Here is a 20,393-nt window from a genome sequence, read left to right as displayed (position 1 = left end):
CTCATCCTTATGATTGTAAAATATCGTAGAAGTGCGTGGTCTGTTCTTTAGTCTCGCTTGCTTTAATTCTTGTTTATACTATCTAATCGTTGAAGAGATAAGGAATTTTGTTCCCTATACATTATAATCTTCATATCTCCAATACATTGTAATCCTCATATCTCCAATACATCATAATCCTCATATCTCCAATACATCATAATCCTCATATCTCCATTTATGCGTGTGTGACATTGGATACATTTAATGTTTATACCGTATGTTTTCTTAACCTTAAATACTCATTTCATGCGTTTGTAATGCTGTAGAAAGATTAATCTGGTTCCTACTTCTCTCAGTTATTACATCCGAGGCTTATACAAGTGTAATACTTGAACTATCTGTAGTATATCTATTGTGTAAGAAACAACAGTACAACACTGTGTTCACTGGCAGATCAAGTAGGTAAACAGAAATAGCATTACTATTAAAACACTTACTTTGAAATACCAGTAAATACGGAAAAATCCTTTAAAGAACGTTAACTAGGGTTCACAAGAAAATTCAGAAGAACTGTAGTTTATTCAGTTTTACATAGCACTTGTTTTAGATATATAATAATAATTTAGACAGCAGATACAACTCAATTATTCAATCTAAGTAGATCATGGAATTGTATTATTTTCTATCAACGTTAATTGATAATAATAAATCATAAAAATTATAGAAAATTTATTTTTATTTCACTTAACTTAATAGTGAGGACTTGGTTAATGAAAAAATGTCGCATTTAAATTTTCTATTTATAGTATTCGAAATAAATAGAAGTTTAACATAATCAAAGTTTGTAAGTTTCGGTACACATACTTTGGAAAATTGTGTATCTGTTGGTTTTACTTTGTTACTTTTATTTCGTTGTCATTATTGTATATTACTTCAATGAAAGTATTATAAATTACCCCTTAGTTAATTTTACATGTCATTATTAAATCTGAAACATGGAGCAACCAACGGTTACTCTTTCGTAAAATAAAATATTAAAGTTACTGTCTTGAATATCGAAAAGTATCAAAGCATTAAAAAAACAAATGTGCCTGATATTCATAAAAATAATCATGCGTAGTTATGAAGATATAATAAAAGTCCATGTTATGGTTTTGTTCTTCAAAATTTATTTATAAATGATAAGTTATTATACAGATATTAATTAAATTATTAAACCTTTACCAATATAGCGTTAATGAAGAATTAAACCATCAGACTTTCAGATAGTCTTAATTAAGGAGAACTCTGAGACTCGTATAGTGAACTCCTTACGAACCAGAATCAATTAAACACTTATCCATTGAACTGTTAAAATGAAGTTTTAGATTTAGAAACGTAATTATCTTTCGCTCCCAGAGGAGCTTTCGTGTTGTGTTTGGACATCTTACGCATGCGGAAACACATGGTAAGTGAGATACCAACTGCTAGTATAACAGTGGTCAACAGTATGGTTATCATTGTTGCGAATTCTGCAGTTCTAAAACACACAGCATTCTCATCGAGTAATCGTCCTACGAGAGATAAGAGAATATACATATGTTAATTTTTAAACTTTCAAAATTAAATAACAATAAAGTAGTTCGGGAAAACCGTGAAATCAATTCTAAAAAACAAGAGTGGTGCAAAAAAAGTGGTGACATATATCAAATTAATTATTTATATGCTTTTAATTAATATCGAAAGACAATTTATATAAATAATACGCTTACGTTTATCTTAACTTTTCTCGCAAATTTCTTGATCAACTGCTACAAATCTCATATAGTTAGAAAGGCCTTTTTTGTCCGAGGAGTCCAGATTGCATATTAGCTTTTCAATTCAGAACCATCTTACTTGTTTTTTGCTCAGTCAAACTTTTCAATGCAACAAGTATGCTACACGATGGCACAATGTCTTTGTCATCACGTGACCACTGGCTTCGATTTCAACTTTAGTTTCTTTATTTGCAATATATTTCACACAAACAACCTTTAACCTGCGTGTAACTTCCTAAAAACGAACATTACACTAAATACAATTTCTATAGGCTTTCTCGACTTATTTACTTCTAAAATACCATGTGCAGTTCGTTCAAAACCATGTACTTATCACATTATGAAAACACATTCAGACGTTTCTGCATATTCAGCGAAGTTTGCCTTCATTATAACTTAACTTTTACTTCACTTTGTAATAATTTAGCTTTGGTTCGTTTCATAGACCGCTATAACATATCGTTAACAGCGAGGCTACACAGCTGATAAAACAACGCATCTTTATAAGTAGAAACGTAAGAAAGGTATATTTAATTCGGTATACTGGTGGCTATGTTAATTTTATTTTCACACTAAATACATATCTAGCTTTCGTCTCTGGTTGATATTAATTTATGTTTCCAATACCTGAACAAACACAAAAATATTCAGAAGCTGTTCTGATCCAAGCTTCTATTAGTGATTTTAGAAAGAGTTACCTTTGTTTGGTTGCCTATTTGAGGCATCTGCTTCATCTGCCTGTCGCACTTCAAGAGTCTGATAGAGATTCACACTCTCTGATATTACAGGATTGCCGCTTTCTGATTCTCTTTTCTCGAGAAAACGTCTTATTCTTGATCGCCAGTAACATTGCTGATGCTGAAACAAATATTTAGAAATACTGATTTGTTTAAGGGAAATAAAATTATAGCCAGTATTTAACCTTAATATTTTATTCTCCTTCAATACAAATATAACAAAAACACAAAAATGTATTTATTCTATTAACACTTGCACTCACGTGTGTACACTAAATTCAATAAAATATTTCTTAAAAGGAATTCCCGATTGAGTCTTGGCTGTGATAAACGTATTGAGTTAACTCAATACAGATTAGAAAGCTTGATATTTCTTTCAACTATTCTCGAAAGTAAAACAAAAACATACAGTACTGTCATTTTGTTTATCATGAAACTAAGTACACACACGAATGAAATTTCTACCCTCAAAATGCTATCCTATTACAAGTAGCACCAAGTGGCTGTAATCATAATCTATTGTTATTGTTTTCTTATCAGATCCTTAATTAAATATGTATTATGCACGAGGTAATGAAACTATAGCAGTTACAAATATTTACAAAATATTTTACAGTGAAAGATAAAAAATAAGTAAAGCAATAAACATGGATGTTTTGAAAAACCAAAACTGAAACTAACAGCACACAGTTCGGTACGACATATATAATGTTTACCGAGTATATTTTTATAAACTGGAACGTATTAGTAAGGGTACTTGGTACACGAGAGCATAATAAGTGAAGATATTTGAAAATGTATCTTACCGGACATGTTCCATGGCACATGTGTATGTCACATTCCAAGTAAAGTGCTGGACTTCCGGTAAACCGAAATGCTTTAAAGTAAGCGAACAAAGTCACTTCCTCTCCACTATCTCCACTAGTTTGTCCACGAAATGGCGAAAGAAGTTTTTCATTAACTACACACCTGTCAACAAAGGACAATCTAACTTCATAATCGAATTTTATAATTTATTACAAAAAATAAACGAAAAAAGCCTGCATTAACTCCCCCATCCCAGGATTTTCCCCCCGTCTATTAGCAAGTAACGTTTACTAAAGACACAGCCTGGACAAAAATAGAGAAATAAAAGTGAGAAACATCAGCTCCTCATTAGTATACCGAACCTTGCATTGTCAACAACAAAACAATACACATCATTTTAACAATGTTAAAAATACATCAAAATCACGGGGCCGAACGTAGTCTAGTGCTCAGCGTTCTCGGATTGTGAATCCGGGGGCTCATGGTTCGCAGCTTGTTGCCGCAAAAATACGCTCCGCACTTTAGGGTCGAGTGACAGTCAAATTTCACTGTTTAATTAGACAAGAGTTGGCAGTGTGTGTCTAACTGCCTTCGGTCTAGTCTTTCAAAATTAAGGAAGTCCTGAGAAAGTCATAAAACGAAACTGGGAGTTTCTATACTCTCTCGGAGATGCGTCAGCCAATACTTTAGACTATTGATTTAAAGAAAGTGATTGTTTAACTTGCAGTCGTTCTTTTACACGACTTATTGGTTTCTCTTAGCAGTAACTGTGGCATGACTGAGTACTTGCGCTAGAAAAGTGTGTGTGCATAAAGTGCACTACACGAGAAGCCAAAAACTTTCAATATTTCTATTTTTACGTATTATTGAATTATTGTTTTTAATCAATTCTGTACTCACTTTTTAAAATATATATTGCCATTATTATAATCATTATAAAATTGAACTAAGATTTAGAGACGCCCATTATAAGTCTGAAAGAAAACCTGGCGGCAGGCCTGGATGCGAGTGTTACATGGCGTTACATTTTCTAGGTTCAAATATAGAACTTTACTGTTTGTTTTGTTTGTAATTAAGCACAAAGCTACACAATGGGCTGTCTGTGCTCTGCCCACCACGGATATCAAAACCCGGTTTCTAGCGTTGTAAGTCCACGGACATACCGCTGTGTCACCGGGAGGGGGGCAGAACTTTGCTGTTAAATTTTGAACTTGTGATCGATTTTGGAAGACTGAGGTCAATTGGGTCAGATTATATTGATGTCTAACATTGGTAGAAAAATTACAAAACTTTTGAGTTTAATAACTTGCGAATTATATGGTGTAGTTTGTCTTAATAAAATACTGCATACTTAAATAACAGTTAAATCAGAGGCTATTAATAAGAGCAATATGGTTACATACTATAATTGAAACTTTAACAGCTACAGGTAAAATAATAACTTAGATAATTTTGCTTGCTTTATATTAAGCACAAAGCTACGCAACTGCCCATTTGTGCTGTGCTCACCACCGGTATCAAACCCCGGTTTTTAGTATTTTATACTTTCAAACTTGCCGCTGAGCCACTGAGGAGCAGCTTCGATAAACAATTTTGTAAAATACACGTTAATGTAATATAATGTAACAATGCCTATAAAAAGTTTCAAACAGTCATCCAAAAAACACCATTGAACAAAATATTTCATTATACCTAACTTTTGTACATAACGATTGGATAGAATGATAAATACAAAATGTTAAATGGGCGTATAATCCTGAAAATTGGTAAAGTATGTTGTGAAAAAATTGTGATGAAAGAAATGCCACAAATCAAAGTTTAAACTGATAAATTAATTACATTCAATTCTTATACGTGTACTGGAAATGAACGTGGTAAACATTCAGAATAACTAACCGAATTTAAAAGTGAAGATGAAATTACGACAAAGATCTCATATGCCAACCAAGACTGCCACAACATTCGCAAATAAAAAAAAAAGTTATTTTGATCTAGTTTTGTATTATTTGACGCGTTTATGTATTAGTAAATAGATAAAAGTGTGAATATATACTCAGTTTTAAATTATACAAAATATCTGAATTAGTCATGCTGTATTTAAAGTAAAAATTAAAGAACCTACGTTTAATAAACTATAAACATATACCAACAAATTGTATGACAGTGTATAGGCCTTCAAATGGCGTCACAAATCAAAATATGAATAAAATTGTATTTTTTTTTTTTTTTGTCGTTCCGAATTAAAATGAACAAGTTGCTGCTGTTTCTGGTTGATTTTAAAGTAGCAAGATTAACAGCCTACAATCTATAATTCAATATTAAAATCAATAGTTGTATCTTTTACACGCGATTTTTACACATTTTGTACCGACCACGATTTTCAACACTTGAGAATCAAAACGATAAATAATGATTATATACTACGATAAAACTGAGCTTTCATTGTGGAACTCCAACTTTGAGATTAATTACCTCACATTATGAGAACTTGTTGTTTAAGTGCAGTTATTGATGCTCTGCCCACCGGCGGGTATCGAAATCCGATTTTTGGCGTTACAAGCCCTCGGTCTTACCGATAAGCTACCGAGAGCACACACATTATGAGAAAAAAAGATACCAGGTAATGAAAGAAAAACTCACCCGTCTTTACCCACTAAACGAATCCTATTTTGTCCTCCATTATGAGCAAAGCAATTGCTAACTACTATGTCAAAACCACCTGCATGTGAAAATAAAAGCAATCATCAGTAGATGTTCAATAAGAAAATTCAACTTTTCTGTTATTATTTTAAGCAGATAAAGAGCAGACAGAACGACGATATAACTGTCCCGTCGATTACTTACATATTGACAACTGTAAATACATTCTTTTGATTTATCTCAGTTATTAAACTGACATAATTAAGAACCGCAGGCTTGTTTGTAATCCAGAACTCGAGAGAGAAATTGTTGATTTTACTGAACAGTTACTGAAGCTACTGAAGTAAATATATTTTTACTGAGCCGTTACTGAAGCTGCTAAAGTAAATGTATTTTTATTGAACGGTCAAGGCTGCTAAAGTAAGTTTATTTTTACTGAACCGTTATTGAAGCTGCTAAAGTAAGTGTATTTTATTGAACCGTTACTGAAGTTTTTAAAACAAGTGTATTTTATTGAACCTTACTGAAGTTTTTAAAGTAAGTGTATTTTATTGAACCGTTACTGAAGTTTTTAAAGTAAGTGTATTTTATTGAACCATTACTGATGCTGCTTAATTAAGTGTTTTTAACTTCGCCTTACTATTCTATTCGACTTTGAGATTTTATGCACTAATGTGATAACATTTAAGGTATGGCCCAATTTTTTAGATTTAAATTGTTATGATAATTTTTAAACTTCACCCCGTATTGTAGTCTGTAGTGGTGTACCGTATAGTCTTTGTGATGAACATTGTTATACTAATAATATACCAATTTTTATAGCAACTATTTACCATAACAGTATTGCACCCGCTTAAAATGCGACATGCAGATGAAGGAATGCGGAATGCATAAATAAATAAACATATATTGAAAGTAATCTTACAAAATAATTTTTACATTACATATCCTCCGGTGTTATGTAATTTTATTTCCTTTCCGAGAAAGAGATACTTCCGTTTCTAAATACATATAAAATACTATCAGAGAGAACGGAGAAAAGAAAAAAGTAATATCTTAATCGTATTGACGCTGCGGTCAGTTTTTATTGTTTGGTTTTGTTTGTCATATTTACAGTTTCTTCCGTGTCGAATGAAGAAAACACTTCATATTTAGAAACAAGGCGACCACACATGTGTTAAATAATAAACAAAAATATGAACCAAGTTACCAAACTCAGTAAGATCAAAACACCTGTAAGCAATAGAAATTAAACTTTTAATGATAATCGCATTAATGATTTCGCACATTATACACTTCTTTATATCTTTGATGTAGCGACAACTAATATTTTGCCCTAAAAGTATTAGACCACTGTAATTGTGGTCACTTTCAGTAGATATTAAATAAATTACCAATTTTAGTTAAGTACAAAAATAAAATAAAATGAATGATAAAATTATATGTTTTTACTCTACACATGCATCGTTTCGCTAAAAGACAAACATTGACTGAAATGAATTACTATACTGAACATCTAATCCATTTGAATAGCAATAGGTTTGTGGTTCACTTTCTTTGCACGAGAACTTAAAATACTAACCTCTAATAGTTTCGAAAAAGCAATAGTTTCGTATGTTTTTTGAGAGCTAATCAGAACCTTTAAGCCATGTTATGGTAAAACTTATTTCTAATTGTGTAATTATAAATATTCACTTGTCTAACTTATTTATTTTGTAATTAAGTGAAAAAGCGTTATAAGCTTACGGCTGAGTGACCGGAGACTTTAAACTCTTAAAATTACGTTTTACTAAACTCTTTGTTTATGTGGTTTAAAATTTAGCCCTCTCCTATGTTATATAACATGTAGAACTTAGCTGTTTTCACTCTTCATGTAAATGACCAACGTTAAAGGGTCACCGACGGTCACGGGTCCTGAAATTCGTCTTCCAGAAATTGTCCACCCTAGCAGTATCTCCATGTAACACTTGGGAGGCTTCAATGAAAAAACTACGGGGTTCCCCGTATTGACCCTATCAAATCAATAGAACGAATTGAAATAGCTTTTAGAGTATACAACTTAAAAAAGAAAGTAAAAGTGAATGAAATTAAATAATCACGTTATTTAAAAAGCAGTGTTAAGAATGTATAATTTTTGTTTTTCATGAATCAAATAATAGTGTCACCTATAAATATGAATATATATATATATATACGTATATGGCAATTATTCCTTTTTAATAGGATGTGAAATAAAAAGTCCTTCCGCAGTCGAGTTCGTCTGTGTGTAACGCTTTACATCCGGGAATTTCTGATCATTACCAGGAAGCTTCTGCATTGCGAAATAGGAGGAGCTTTTCCCATACATGAACGAATAGATGCCTGGGTGTTTTCATCAATAATTCTTATGCTAACACACAATACATGAAAAACTAATAATGAAAATATTCTAGATATCCAATTAATGACAAAAAAAAACAATAAACAACTACAGTAATTATTTACGCGTATAAAAATCGCTCGCTTACGACTCGTGCTGGAAATCGGTCTATTACTATTATACAAATTCTTATGAAACTTTTTTCTTCACACGTGTTTTCCAAAACGGTTAAGTATGAGTATTGTTAATCTACATCATGATTACATATAATAGTTCAATGCACTTCTGATAGAAGCTTTTTTACTTTGAAATAGGTAAACCTATAGACATTTCAATAAGAAATTGTGTAACTCATTTATACATAATTGTTTGACTGAAAAATTAACCGAATTGACGTAAACGTAAATAAGTCTTGAAGAAGAACATGATTCTTTTCAACTACTGGAACCATACTAGGCCTCTTAACGACACGAATGATGTCACGCAACATGTACCCTCAAAGTATACTTACTCCACGTTGATGACTGGAAAAGTGACTGTCTTCCAAAAATCGTGCCCGTGCTCGCAGGTAACACGGAAATGTTCATCCCATTCTTCTTCGATGATGGGGCTGTACTGTACGGTAACAGTATTTAGCAAGTATTCGTTGTGTCGCTACAAAAATAACGAAACTTGTAAGTATGTTAAAGTCACCTGTAGTTGTTACCTTAGCGTATATCCGTATTTTGTGAATTCATATAACACCGACTTTAAACAAGGAATGCTAAATAAACTTATCTGTTTAATTCTTCCATAAATAGTTAGAAATTTCTTTACCTGATATTCTACATAAACCTAAGCTATCACACTTTGTTACCATGGTAACATCGACCCAAGATATCATACTTGGTTGCTATAGTAACATCCTGATGGATCTTACCGGTCTCACCACCGGGGTTCTGGGGTCAAAGTCTTCTTTACGCCTTCCTTGCGTTCCACATCTGTTTTGACGAATATAGAATTCATACTGACTTCGACCTGTGCCATTAACATAGATACAGTCCAGATCATGTACATAGCCCGTGCTGTAGATCAAACCAGTGAAGCTGCCGTTAAACCGGATGGTAATCCTCATGTAATTATCTTGGCAGTCTGCTGTAATGTCTGTAGGAGACAGATTTAGGGAAACTCACCACTCAGTAGCATGAAATCAAATATTAGAATAAAAGAGTAAATAAATACATATAAATATATACACTAAGGGCACTCAACAACACTAAACATTTATAATATCAAAAATTATTTTTACAGACTACGAACTTACGATGGCGTTTCATCATGACACGATATATGTATATGTGTCTTACTTTCCTAGTGGTTAATGTGCCGGCTGAGTTTTGATATGTCCAAGGTTCGAGCCACAACATGCTACTGAACATGTTTCACTTTCAATTTTGGAGGCGTTATAACCATGACAGTCCATTCTGATATTTGATCAAGAGTAGTCGTGGAAGCGGCGGATGCTGCTAGCTGGGTGGCCTTTCTCTGGTCAGTAGTTCTATATTATAGATTACTACGCCTGACTTTTGGTTTCCCTATAGCGCAGTGGATAGCGCGTTGGATTTCTAATCCAAAGGTACCGCGTTCGTTGCCCGGTAGGGATACCACCTCCTTTGCCTGGTCCTAAGTCCAGGATGAAAAAGGAGGGGGGTTGGGCGCGAGGCTAGCAACTCGCCTCGTAAATACCAACCAGCTAAAAATTACTGCAACAACAACTTCCGTCGGCGGAAGCTATTGAGTTCACGGCCTTGTATAGATAGTGTATTTAATTGATTGATTCACGTGATTGTATTACTGTAACTTGTAAGTTTCGAATTTTCTTTCCATTTCACGTAAGCTCTTTCAATCAATTATATTATTTAACCTTTATAACAAACTTAAATATCTAATTGGAGGCTTAGCTTAATGTATATATTCATTAAATTCTTGTGCTTAAGAAAAGTTTCCTTGATTGGAGAAACTCAACATCAATGTGTGTATATATATACGTTGTAAACGTTCGATGTACAATCATTAAAATTGCAACACAAAACAACAGCAGAATAAGGAACCACTGAATCAGCTGTCAACAGTTGAGAAATATAAAGTTTCAAAAGACTCTCATGAAACAACATGCATAAACCGAGATGAAGGATTGAAGTGCTTAATTTTAAAGTGAACATCATCAGCAACCACATTCATGTTATTTACCTTTTAAAAGAAACCAATAGACCCAACCCCTGCCATGGAAACTTTCCACACAATTATACCATCTCCAGTAGTTTCACTTTCAAGTGCTTCATGTGGATTTCTCCATATTTTATTTTTAGTTAGTACAGAAAAGGGTGACACGCATCTTATCAAACCAGATCTTAGTTATCTTTCGTCCAAAAATGTGCCCTCCGGGTATCGCTAAATCCATACTTTCTTATTATCTGAGATGAGTGTTTTTGGATTAGTTGTTAGTTGTTACATGACAGTTTTGTTGCACTATCCTTATGATCTGGTTGTAATTTGTAGAAAACTGACTTCTTTTGAAAGTATTGGTGAAATGAGATACGAGTATAATACCTGTTGCGTTTTAAAGACCCAAGATGACAAATCTCTTTGATTTGTTCGTTTGTTTCTATGTCCACCGCAGGAAATCGAACCCTGAATTTTAGCGTTGTAAGTCCATAGACTTACCTCTGCCCCACCAGGGGGACAATGTATTTGAACAGGCCGTCGAAAAAAACGGTATTTAGTAAACAACTCCTGCTATAGTAGCCCTAAAAATGTTTAGGGAGGTTCTAATAATGTGTTGATGTTCCCCTCTGTTTACAAACTATTCACCTTCAATTAAGACATTAACTCAAAAAAATGTGCACATTTACACTTCATAGAACTTCAGAGAACAGGTACACACACTGATGTTCAGTAACAGTAACTTCAGTATTAGCTTTTAAGTTACAAACAAACGTTTCTCGTTAAATCTGAGGATGGAAATGGATCCTGCTGATCAAAGGGACGGGTATAATAATGACGAAAATATTATTCAATTGAGGAATTATGGGAAATCGCTTGAAATACTCCTTTACAATTTTATGCATTACTTTAGAGCTGATGACTGATATATACGTAAGTGGAGGAAGCAGGTAAAAGGGAGACGTTCAAAAAGTTTTCAGTTGTTCTATAACTTATGTATTTTTGTGTCGGCTTTTTATATGGTGTTGTCCTTGTTTAAAAATTAAAACATATTAAGTTATGAAATGGGGATTAATTATGTTTCCATCATAATTGTGACTGTCAACATTGTTACATGCATGCTTTAAATTGTGTAATAAATGTAAAAAATAAATAAATCATGTGAACTATACTTACGTTCCACCCTAACCATGTCCCTAGGTACAACAAACCCAGTAAATTCAGGACGATGAACATCTCTATCAAAGTCTACAGGAGGAGGAGGAGGGGGAGGAGGGATCCCGGGTGGTATTAATGGAGGCCTAAACACATCAGGTCTCGGGCCATTTCCCAGCCATCTGTCTCGGACATCATCAAATCTTCTTAAAGGTTGTCGCTGGAAATTGTCTATGTTTCTTGTAGCGTTTATTTGTTCCAACAAATATGCAGTGCCCTCTTGTGACACATTTGATCTTAATAAATTGCCTACGTCAACTACTCTCCCAGTATCATTTCTTGGCAAAACAGTAACATTTGATTTTCGAGTCACTTTCATCGTTTGGGCGTTTTCTATACACTGCGAGTACTGAAATAATAGCCACAAATGAAACAAAATTTGTAAACTTTTGAAACTAAAAATATAAGGTATTGGTAATTTAAAATTATAATTAATTTTTTGCACAGATGATTGTTTTTGCAATAAAATGTGTATACTGAAAGCTAGTTTAAAATTTTAACACCACTAGAATAGATTTTAAACATTTTAAATTATTATTGATAAAAAAATTATATTACACTTAGAAGAATAACTAGTAATAATAATTTTACCTTATCTAGTCGAAAGAAAACGAAACAACCAGATAACCTCCTACACACACACACACACACACACATAAAATTTAAACAAACTGAGAAGTTATACAACTTCTATTTAGCCTCATCAACTGAAACTTAGTTAGAGCGGTAAACACTTTGAACGTGTTTGTTATGACAACAGCATTGATTTTAAAAACTGAAACAAAAAAATTGTAACCACAGGTAGGTTTTGTTATAATTTTATTCAATGCTTTAGATAAAACAAGAAAACATTCGTTTAAAAACTACTTTGATCAGTACGTTCAATGTGTAAACATATAGAAATGAATAAACATTTGACTGAAAAACGGCAGAATTTATTCATATAGAAATAATTCTTTATATTGTGTCTCAACGTGCTTCTGCTTAATACAAAACTGAATTCCGTGAATTTCACGTTTTTACGCTCAATACAGCTTTTGAGTTAGTAAAGACAGAAGAGAGATGAAAATCTAAAACCCTAACCATGTTAACTATCGCGTTCCCCGATAAGAAAGATCTAGCTTATATGTGGTGCCAACTTGACTTTCCGTTTGGAAAATAAATTAATGTTTCAATATTTTAGCGTTATTTCCATTGATACCTATACTTTATAAAACATAATAATGTAAACGTTTCCGTGAGGTGCTCCTAACTAAATGATTAATCAGTGTATATTGTATTGTTTCTATTGGGTTCAGAAACAAATTTGTTTTTATATGTCTTTATGTTTGTACCAAAAGAAGGTGTATATTGGGAATGTTGTGAAGATTTATCTTATACTTGTTCCTTTTCATACACTTAGGAAGTGTATACAAAAGTGTTCTCAAAGTGAGCTCTCAACAGAGAAGGAATTAATGGAAATAAGAAATAATTCCTTTAATATCCGGCTCAGTCTGTAAAGGATTACACTTTGAAAAGCAACTGGAGGTTTCATATTGCCCATATTACATTTCTTTGTTTCTTTACAGAATGTAAGTACGTAAGTATGTGTTTATATGTAATTATTTCGTTCCGTTCCATTTCAATATATCCATTAAGCTTTTCCGTATTCAGTTCTTAGAGGATTTTATATTTCGCAAAATCGTAGGAAGTATTTGCGTTAACATATGAATGTTTAATTATAAGAATGACTTATAACTACTAAATTTACTTTGGCCAGAAGTTAATATTACTCTTAAAGTGTTGTAATATGTGTAAATGTTATTTTATTTATCGCTGTTTTATCTGTTTTATTTATTGTATTTTATTTATCATTATTATATTATAACAGCTTGTGAATAATTCAAATAAGAATATAAGAATTTACAGTATTCAAAAGGAAAACCGTATTAAGTCTATATTTTCAATTAGGCTTTCGCGTTGTATTTCATTTATAACGTTGTAAACTTTCTGGTTTAACACTGGTGCTTAGAATATTAATTTAGGCCTAGCCTTAATCTGATAAGTAGACTATTTGCAAGAGTACCCAACTAATGATTAGGTAATTTAATTACTATGCAGCTTTATGAACTTTCATACTTGAATTTAAATTTATAATGTTATTATTAGTAAATTTAATTAGGTTCTGCTAGAAAATAATTTTGAAATTAACTATACTGACTAATTTTACATTATAATTTGACTGTAGGTCTAATTGTAAGCTTAAAATTAGATCTCACTTAACATGAATAGGTTATTTCTTTGTCCACTGTTGTCGTTAGACTAAAAACTTGTTTACATCAGATTCTTATTTTATTAATAAGTTTTAAATGATTTTGGGGTCTTTACATTTACTTGAAATATAACTATATATTATTTATATAGGTATATTAATAACATATGTATATTCTAGTATTTATAGATACTATTACAATAATTACTTATATTGAAGAGTCACACATTTGCTTCGTTACAGACGATTCTTAGGGGATTTTCTCATGGAAATTAATTTCAAAATAAAAACTTTTATTTCTTGGTCAATGCACAGAGAACTTTAACTTTTCCTGTCGCCATAAATGTGTACTAGTACGTTTGTGAACATCTAGTAGAAAAAGTAGTAATACAAGAAAATAAAAAATAAATCTTCTAGTAGTTACCCCATCTCTTGCACCTCCACTTTTGAAAAACTCGTGTAAGATAAAACTATAAAGTATTATCTGTATACTAAAATAATTTTGTCAAGTTATCAAGTCAAATTAGTAAAAGTGTAAGTTTATTTATTGCGTAATATTTAATAAACGTTTTATTGATGACGCATGTTGAGACAAATTGAAAAACAATTTGTTTTAGTAACATGGTGTATATGTAGCACACCATTCACCTTTGTAAAACATATGTAAATGAATTATTTTGTCAAGTTATAGAATAAAGTCAAACTAGTGAAAGTGTAAGTTTTATTATTTCATATCGTCCTTTTTAGGATATATCAGTGTTCAGGAAATGTAATTAATAAATTATTGATAAACATCCCTTTTAGGATGATTTAAGTGGTTAGGACATGTAATTAACTAATGATTTAAAATGATTAAATATAGTTATGCTGAGACATCAAACAATAATTTGTAATTATTTCGTGATATCATCCTTTTAGGTCAGGAAATGTAATTAATAATCTGATGATAAGCGTATTTTTAGGACGATTGAAATGGTTAGGAAAATATAATTAACTAATGAATTAGTATTTAATACCGATTAATTATATTCATATGGAGACATTTTATGCAGGTTCAATGGAACTATGACATCTGGCCACCCTAACAACACGCTCTCTTCTGGCAGTTTGTGGAACTATGATGTCATCGTCTTTGGTGACGTCATTACACACACACCCCTCTCTCCCCTGAGGCAGCCAATCAGTGTGAGGCGGCATCCTTTGGAGGTGGAAGAGCTGGGGTAACTACTACTTCTTTATTCTAGTTCAATGTAAAAAGGTTTTTACTTGCTTCAAATTAAACTCCTAATAGAAAATTCTCAGCTAACAGAAATCCCAAATATTACTTGCTTAAAAAAAGATGTTTTACGCTCCTAAAAGAACTTTTTGTGAAGAAATTGTTAATCAATATATGTTTCAAATATATCATTTTAAATTTTAAGTTAGGTCTAGAAAGGTTTATTCTGCTCTTAAGTGAATCCCCGCATTGTTAGACTACAGAAATTATAAATCTATACTTTTTCTTATATTCCTAAGGAATCTTTCAGTAAGAAAACTGTTAATGAATAAAATACCAAAATCTATCTTTGTTTTTGTTTTTTGTTCTGAGATGAAAACAAATTTTAAAACTAAATATTTTTTCTTTAGTTTAGTTTGAAGACAATTTTATTGACTCTCCTATGAAAATCATTAGGACTAGTGTTGAAGTGGTTCTTTGAAATTAAATCAACAAAAATATTTCGTGAAATTCACTAGTGACTCCTTTACGTGAGAATTTTAAAATAGCATATCTAAGGTATGTGATTTTTATTTAAAAAAAACAGTAACATATCTAAATTAATTAGCTTATAAATTTCACAGTTATGTACTAAATATTTTAAGGGGTTTAAATATAATACAGTATGAAAAAAATCAGCCTAACAATTAACTTTGTATTCAAAACAAGTAAATATAGCTACATAACTTTATCTTCAGTTTGTGTACATTATGTTTAACTTTAAATTTAAGTCGTTACAATCTAACTTGCTTCCATTTTTCAATTAGTTCAAACTAACCATAGCAGTTATATATATATATATATATATATATATATTCATTAGTTTTATAAAGGTTAGTTGTAACATTATTCTTCCTTTACACCATAATGTTGTCTCAATAGGTAAGTTATTGCAACAGCATGTCGAAACATAACTCAATATTTCCACGACAAAGCGATTCATTATGTAATATAATTAACTTTTCCTTCTGCTAAATTTCTTGGACGATGATAAATCACTGAATAATTTTAAAACTTTTTTTCGAGATATTCAGCTTATTTTGTGACACTATTAAGTTCAAATGTATGTAGATAAAAGTCAAAGCCTTATATTAATTTATGAGAATGTCATACCAAATTACTTGGTGGACCGTTTTAATTGTGTTTCATGATATATTGCTTCTCAGTGCTTACTTTAATTAGGCTTCGTGAGCTTCGCTGCAGAGCTTATCAGATTCATTGATCCCGACGGTATACGGAATTAATAATCATTCCCTCTTGAAAGGGTTTCAATATTTACATTTCTCGTAGTTCAGCGAAATCTGTATGGTTTGTTTTATTTTAATGAATTCTTGGGAAGTTGATTTTATACAATATAAATAAGGAAACTGTAAATGCATTACTGTCCAATAAGGCCTATTCATTACACACTGCATTCTGAAGATCAATAAACTGTTTGATTCCTGAACTTTAAAATAGAAAGGTTGTTAACCTTTTCAAAAAACTATCGGGTTTTTAACACTGACCTGTAAAATTAGGTCGGTTTTCAACTTGCTGTAAATTTGGAATTCCTCTGTTAGTAAAATATAGTCAAACTGTGACGTTTGTTTGGCTTAAACCTTTCCGGACGTTACGGATGCGGGGATACAAAACTTTTCAGAATTGAGTCGAATTACACACGAGTGAACAGCCCGTCTATTTCCGGACTACAGAATGTCAACCTTGACACTGAATGGAGCCAACTAGGATAATAACCCATATATACATACTCTCCCATTTTACATTAATATTACGAAGTGTGTTGGCTTTCACGTTATATTTAAATGATTATCCTCATATATAGGTTAGTATGACAGACCGATAAATTAGCGATCATCATGATCAAAGCACGTAAATGTTGGATAACAAATAAGCTACTTAATATGTGAGCTGAACTGCATAAGGATTGTCTGTCATGCTTTCGTTCTCAAGTTAGTTAACATGCATACAATGATCAAGTAAATTTCATTAATAACTCATATGTATTTATAATCATTTGATAGCAAAAAAAAAATCAATTTTATATCCAGCTATCCAACTGTTTGTTAATCATTTTACTGATATAATTACTTTACTGCGAGATTCTTCATGGGTTATCAAATTAGGAGTCGGTCGGTGTATCTTCCAATGTATCTAATTAATTAATAACTAAATCAAAATATCAAGTGGACGAAACATAAAATATCTAGAAGAAAAGTAAGTTTTAAGGTCTGTGTAATAATACTGAAACAAAAAATAAACAACTGTTAAGTATCGCGCATACAAGTTATAAACTATCAAATCTTAGGCCTAAGTAAAAATAAAACGATCTCCAACTCTATTATGTAAGTTGCCCCCTACGTTCTACCTCTTCTCAGCTATGTATTGTCGAAATGAAATCAGGTATTTTCGCAAGATTTTCCAGAAAATAGAAAGTTTCGAAATAACGCCATCTCGAGAGTATTATGCGTGCTTGTTTATTTTATTCTGTATATCTTATTTGTGAGTTCTTCTATAGGACGAAGAAAGTTGTGTTACGTAGTATTGAAACATAAAGGAGACTTTCTTATATAATAAGTCACTTAGAACAGGTAGATACGCTAAGCAAGTGGTAGGACAGCTTAAAAAGCACCGACAATTAAGAGAAAATGTGGATTAGATCTTCATAAAGTAAGAGCTTAGTTTAGAGCTTTAAGGGAGGACCAGTATTGGTTAAGTCTTAAACAATAGTCCCGGATCTGTAGTGTTATAAGTCAATTTTCCAAGTTAAAAATCTATAATATTATATTGTTTTATTTCTTTTATAATATTTGTAAAATATCTAACTAACTATATGTAAGTTTGAGGAAGAAACAGCTAATTGTTTAAATCGGTATTGTTATAGTAGTTTTTACCCGGAAAGAAGAAAATATAATTAGTTATCCTTTATTTGGCTTTACTTTATTACGATTAACATAAAAATAAAAGTATTAATCTATTTATCTTTTCTGTTTCGTTTATCTAATATTCATTTGTATAGTTGTATTAATACAAAAATCCTTAATTACGGCTTCTCCCACCATATTTCACATATACGTCATCATCTGTTACAAGGACAGTAAGTCAATAACAAAAAAATAAGTCACTTCAAGTATACTATATAATTAGTATACTAAGTGTTTTTAGGATAGTTACCTTATTCATATATTACGTGTTTTTTATTCATGAGTTATTTCTGACAACTTATCAAAGAATATATTTGATAATTAAAAATGTGACAAGGGTGTTGGCGTAGAGTCATTTATTGTCTGGGTTACAATTAGAAGGGAGGAAATCCACACCTCTTTAGGTAGTTTAAGAACAAATGAATTCTGCAGGAATACATAACTTAATTGTCTTTTCAATATACATTTTCAATGAATCATAAGAGGATTTTACTTACCGACAGGAAGGTCGCGAGGACCATGACCCACAGGAGGTGAAACCCACGTATCATGGCTTGGTTCACCTAAGAACAGCCTACAGTACGAAACATGAACAGAACTTCATTATTCTTATGATTAATCGACTTTCTTTTTCTAATAAGAAATTATCTAGGCTCAGAAGGATGGAATTGTTGGCCAGTGTCAGTTTAAAGATTTGATCTCGCTGGAAGTATGACATTCAATACAGAGCCATGTCAACTTTTCTCCTGATATACCTCAACACAATCTTTCAATATTTTGAGAACGTACCTGATTATCGAGTGTGAACAGTTGAATTACATCAGCTGTATATTTTCAAGAAAATTCAAAATTGTACAGATCATTGTTTATTACTTCATAAAGTAAAATTCAGTTCGGTCTAACTTTTAGGACATAAGATGCTATGTGATTTAGAATATTGTTTTAAACATTTTATTAAGCAGAAAATTTAAAAAGTTTCACTCTACGGCAAATAAAGTGTGATTTGGGGAACACGTACCGACCCAATAAATAATAGTGTTATTAAAATAACTATTAATGTCACTTGATAAAAACAGACGATTTTCAACTTCACAAACATCAGTAGTCTTTCCCTGAAGTTGAAATTCCTTTATTTTTTTTATCAAATAATATAATAATAATATTAATACAAATAATGTACTTTAGTCAGCACTTCGTATCTGGAAATAGTCTTTGTTTCGTAAATTCGAGCAAAGCTACATGAGGGCTATCTACGTTAGCTGCCCGTAGTTTTGACCTAATATACTAGAGGACACCAGCTAGTTAATAGCACTCACTGCCAACTCATGATCTAATGTAATCGAATAGAGGGATTAGATTGTTTTAGTTCCTTTAGAACAAAGCCACGGTTGGTTATCTGCTGTGTCCACCGCTGTGAATCGAACCCCGGTTTTTAGTGTTGTAAGTCTGTAGACTTACCACTGTCCCACCGGGATACAAACTGAACCCTTCGATTCACAGCCTGACATGCTCACCGCTTTGCCACGCCCGGCCTAAGAAATTCTGTAAATCTTATTGTGACGTAATATTACATCTATTACTTATTAATCAATATATTATTATATATAGGATGTTACTGAACCACGCAACAAAACAATGCCAACCGTACACAGCTTGAACAAAGAAAAATATTTAAATTAACAGTAAGGCTAAGAAACCACACATCTGGTCAAAGACTTTGTTTTTTGAAAGTTTTTAGCTACGTTTCGGGCATGTGCCCTTCGTCAAACTTAGCCATATATCGGGAAATGTATACATTGCTCCTGAAAAAGGATAGAAACCGCAGTGCTGTGGATCAATTTTGTTTTAATGTAGGAAATATTTTTCATTTAACAAAAGGTCAATATTTCATTAACAACTTCGTGCAACAAACCAATTTATTAGCAACTGTTCAAGTCTGATGTCAAGGAGAAAAATACGAGTTCAGTATTTATTATAAGACCAGTCTCGTGTTGTTTTTTTTTAATTAAAATTTATGGTAACTGTCGAGTATTATTAAATAATAAATCTAAATATTATCATTAAACAATAATATGCAAATTTTAACGGGAAAAGAAGTCATAATTATTTCATTAACTCTCGTATGAGTGCTAAATATCCTCAATAGAAATCAGGGAATAATCACTCTATTGGAATTATGTCTTCTGGTGCTTCAGCGGTAAGCTTCAGTATTTATTACGCTAAAATTC

At 31.9% G+C, this 20,393-nt stretch overlaps 1 protein-coding gene and 1 long non-coding RNA gene across 3 annotated transcripts in view; one reads left to right on the top strand and one right to left on the bottom strand.

Moving 5' to 3' along the window:
• Positions 1-750: 750 nt before the first annotated feature.
• LOC106463384 overlaps positions 751-20,393 on the bottom strand; it is a 21,032-nt gene continuing 1,389 nt past the window's right edge. Inside the window, exons 2-10 of one of the 2 annotated variants that reach the window (XM_022390857.1) lie at positions 18,663-18,739; positions 11,700-12,087; positions 9,241-9,464; positions 8,833-8,975; positions 7,820-7,974; positions 5,963-6,041; positions 3,322-3,484; positions 2,477-2,636; positions 751-1,535 (exon numbers count right to left, since the gene is read on the bottom strand). In XM_022390857.1, the coding sequence (XP_022246565.1) occupies positions 1,333-1,535; positions 2,477-2,636; positions 3,322-3,484; positions 5,963-6,041; positions 7,820-7,974; positions 8,833-8,975; positions 9,241-9,464; positions 11,700-12,087; positions 18,663-18,716 (1,569 nt within the window). In that variant the 5' untranslated portion in view covers positions 18,717-18,739 and the 3' untranslated portion in view covers positions 751-1,332. Of the gene's footprint in view, positions 1,536-2,476; positions 2,637-3,321; positions 3,485-5,962; positions 6,042-7,819; positions 7,975-8,832; positions 8,976-9,240; positions 9,465-11,699; positions 12,088-18,662; positions 19,156-20,393 lie in introns of those variants that run through there. The other variant, XM_022390858.1, reaches the window with a different exon arrangement.
• On the top strand, positions 11,833-15,741 carry LOC111086752. Its single transcript, XR_002611479.1, has 4 exons — positions 11,833-11,891; positions 13,141-13,309; positions 15,042-15,209; positions 15,616-15,741. It is a non-coding gene; the product is annotated as an uncharacterized LOC111086752 (long non-coding RNA).

The sequence above is a fragment of the Limulus polyphemus genome, unplaced genomic scaffold (genome assembly GCF_000517525.1).
Source record: "Limulus polyphemus unplaced genomic scaffold, Limulus_polyphemus-2.1.2 Scaffold1391, whole genome shotgun sequence".
In the NCBI taxonomy this organism is placed as follows: domain Eukaryota; kingdom Metazoa; phylum Arthropoda; class Merostomata; order Xiphosura; family Limulidae; genus Limulus; species Limulus polyphemus.
This window is presented reverse-complemented; position numbering and strand designations above follow the sequence as displayed.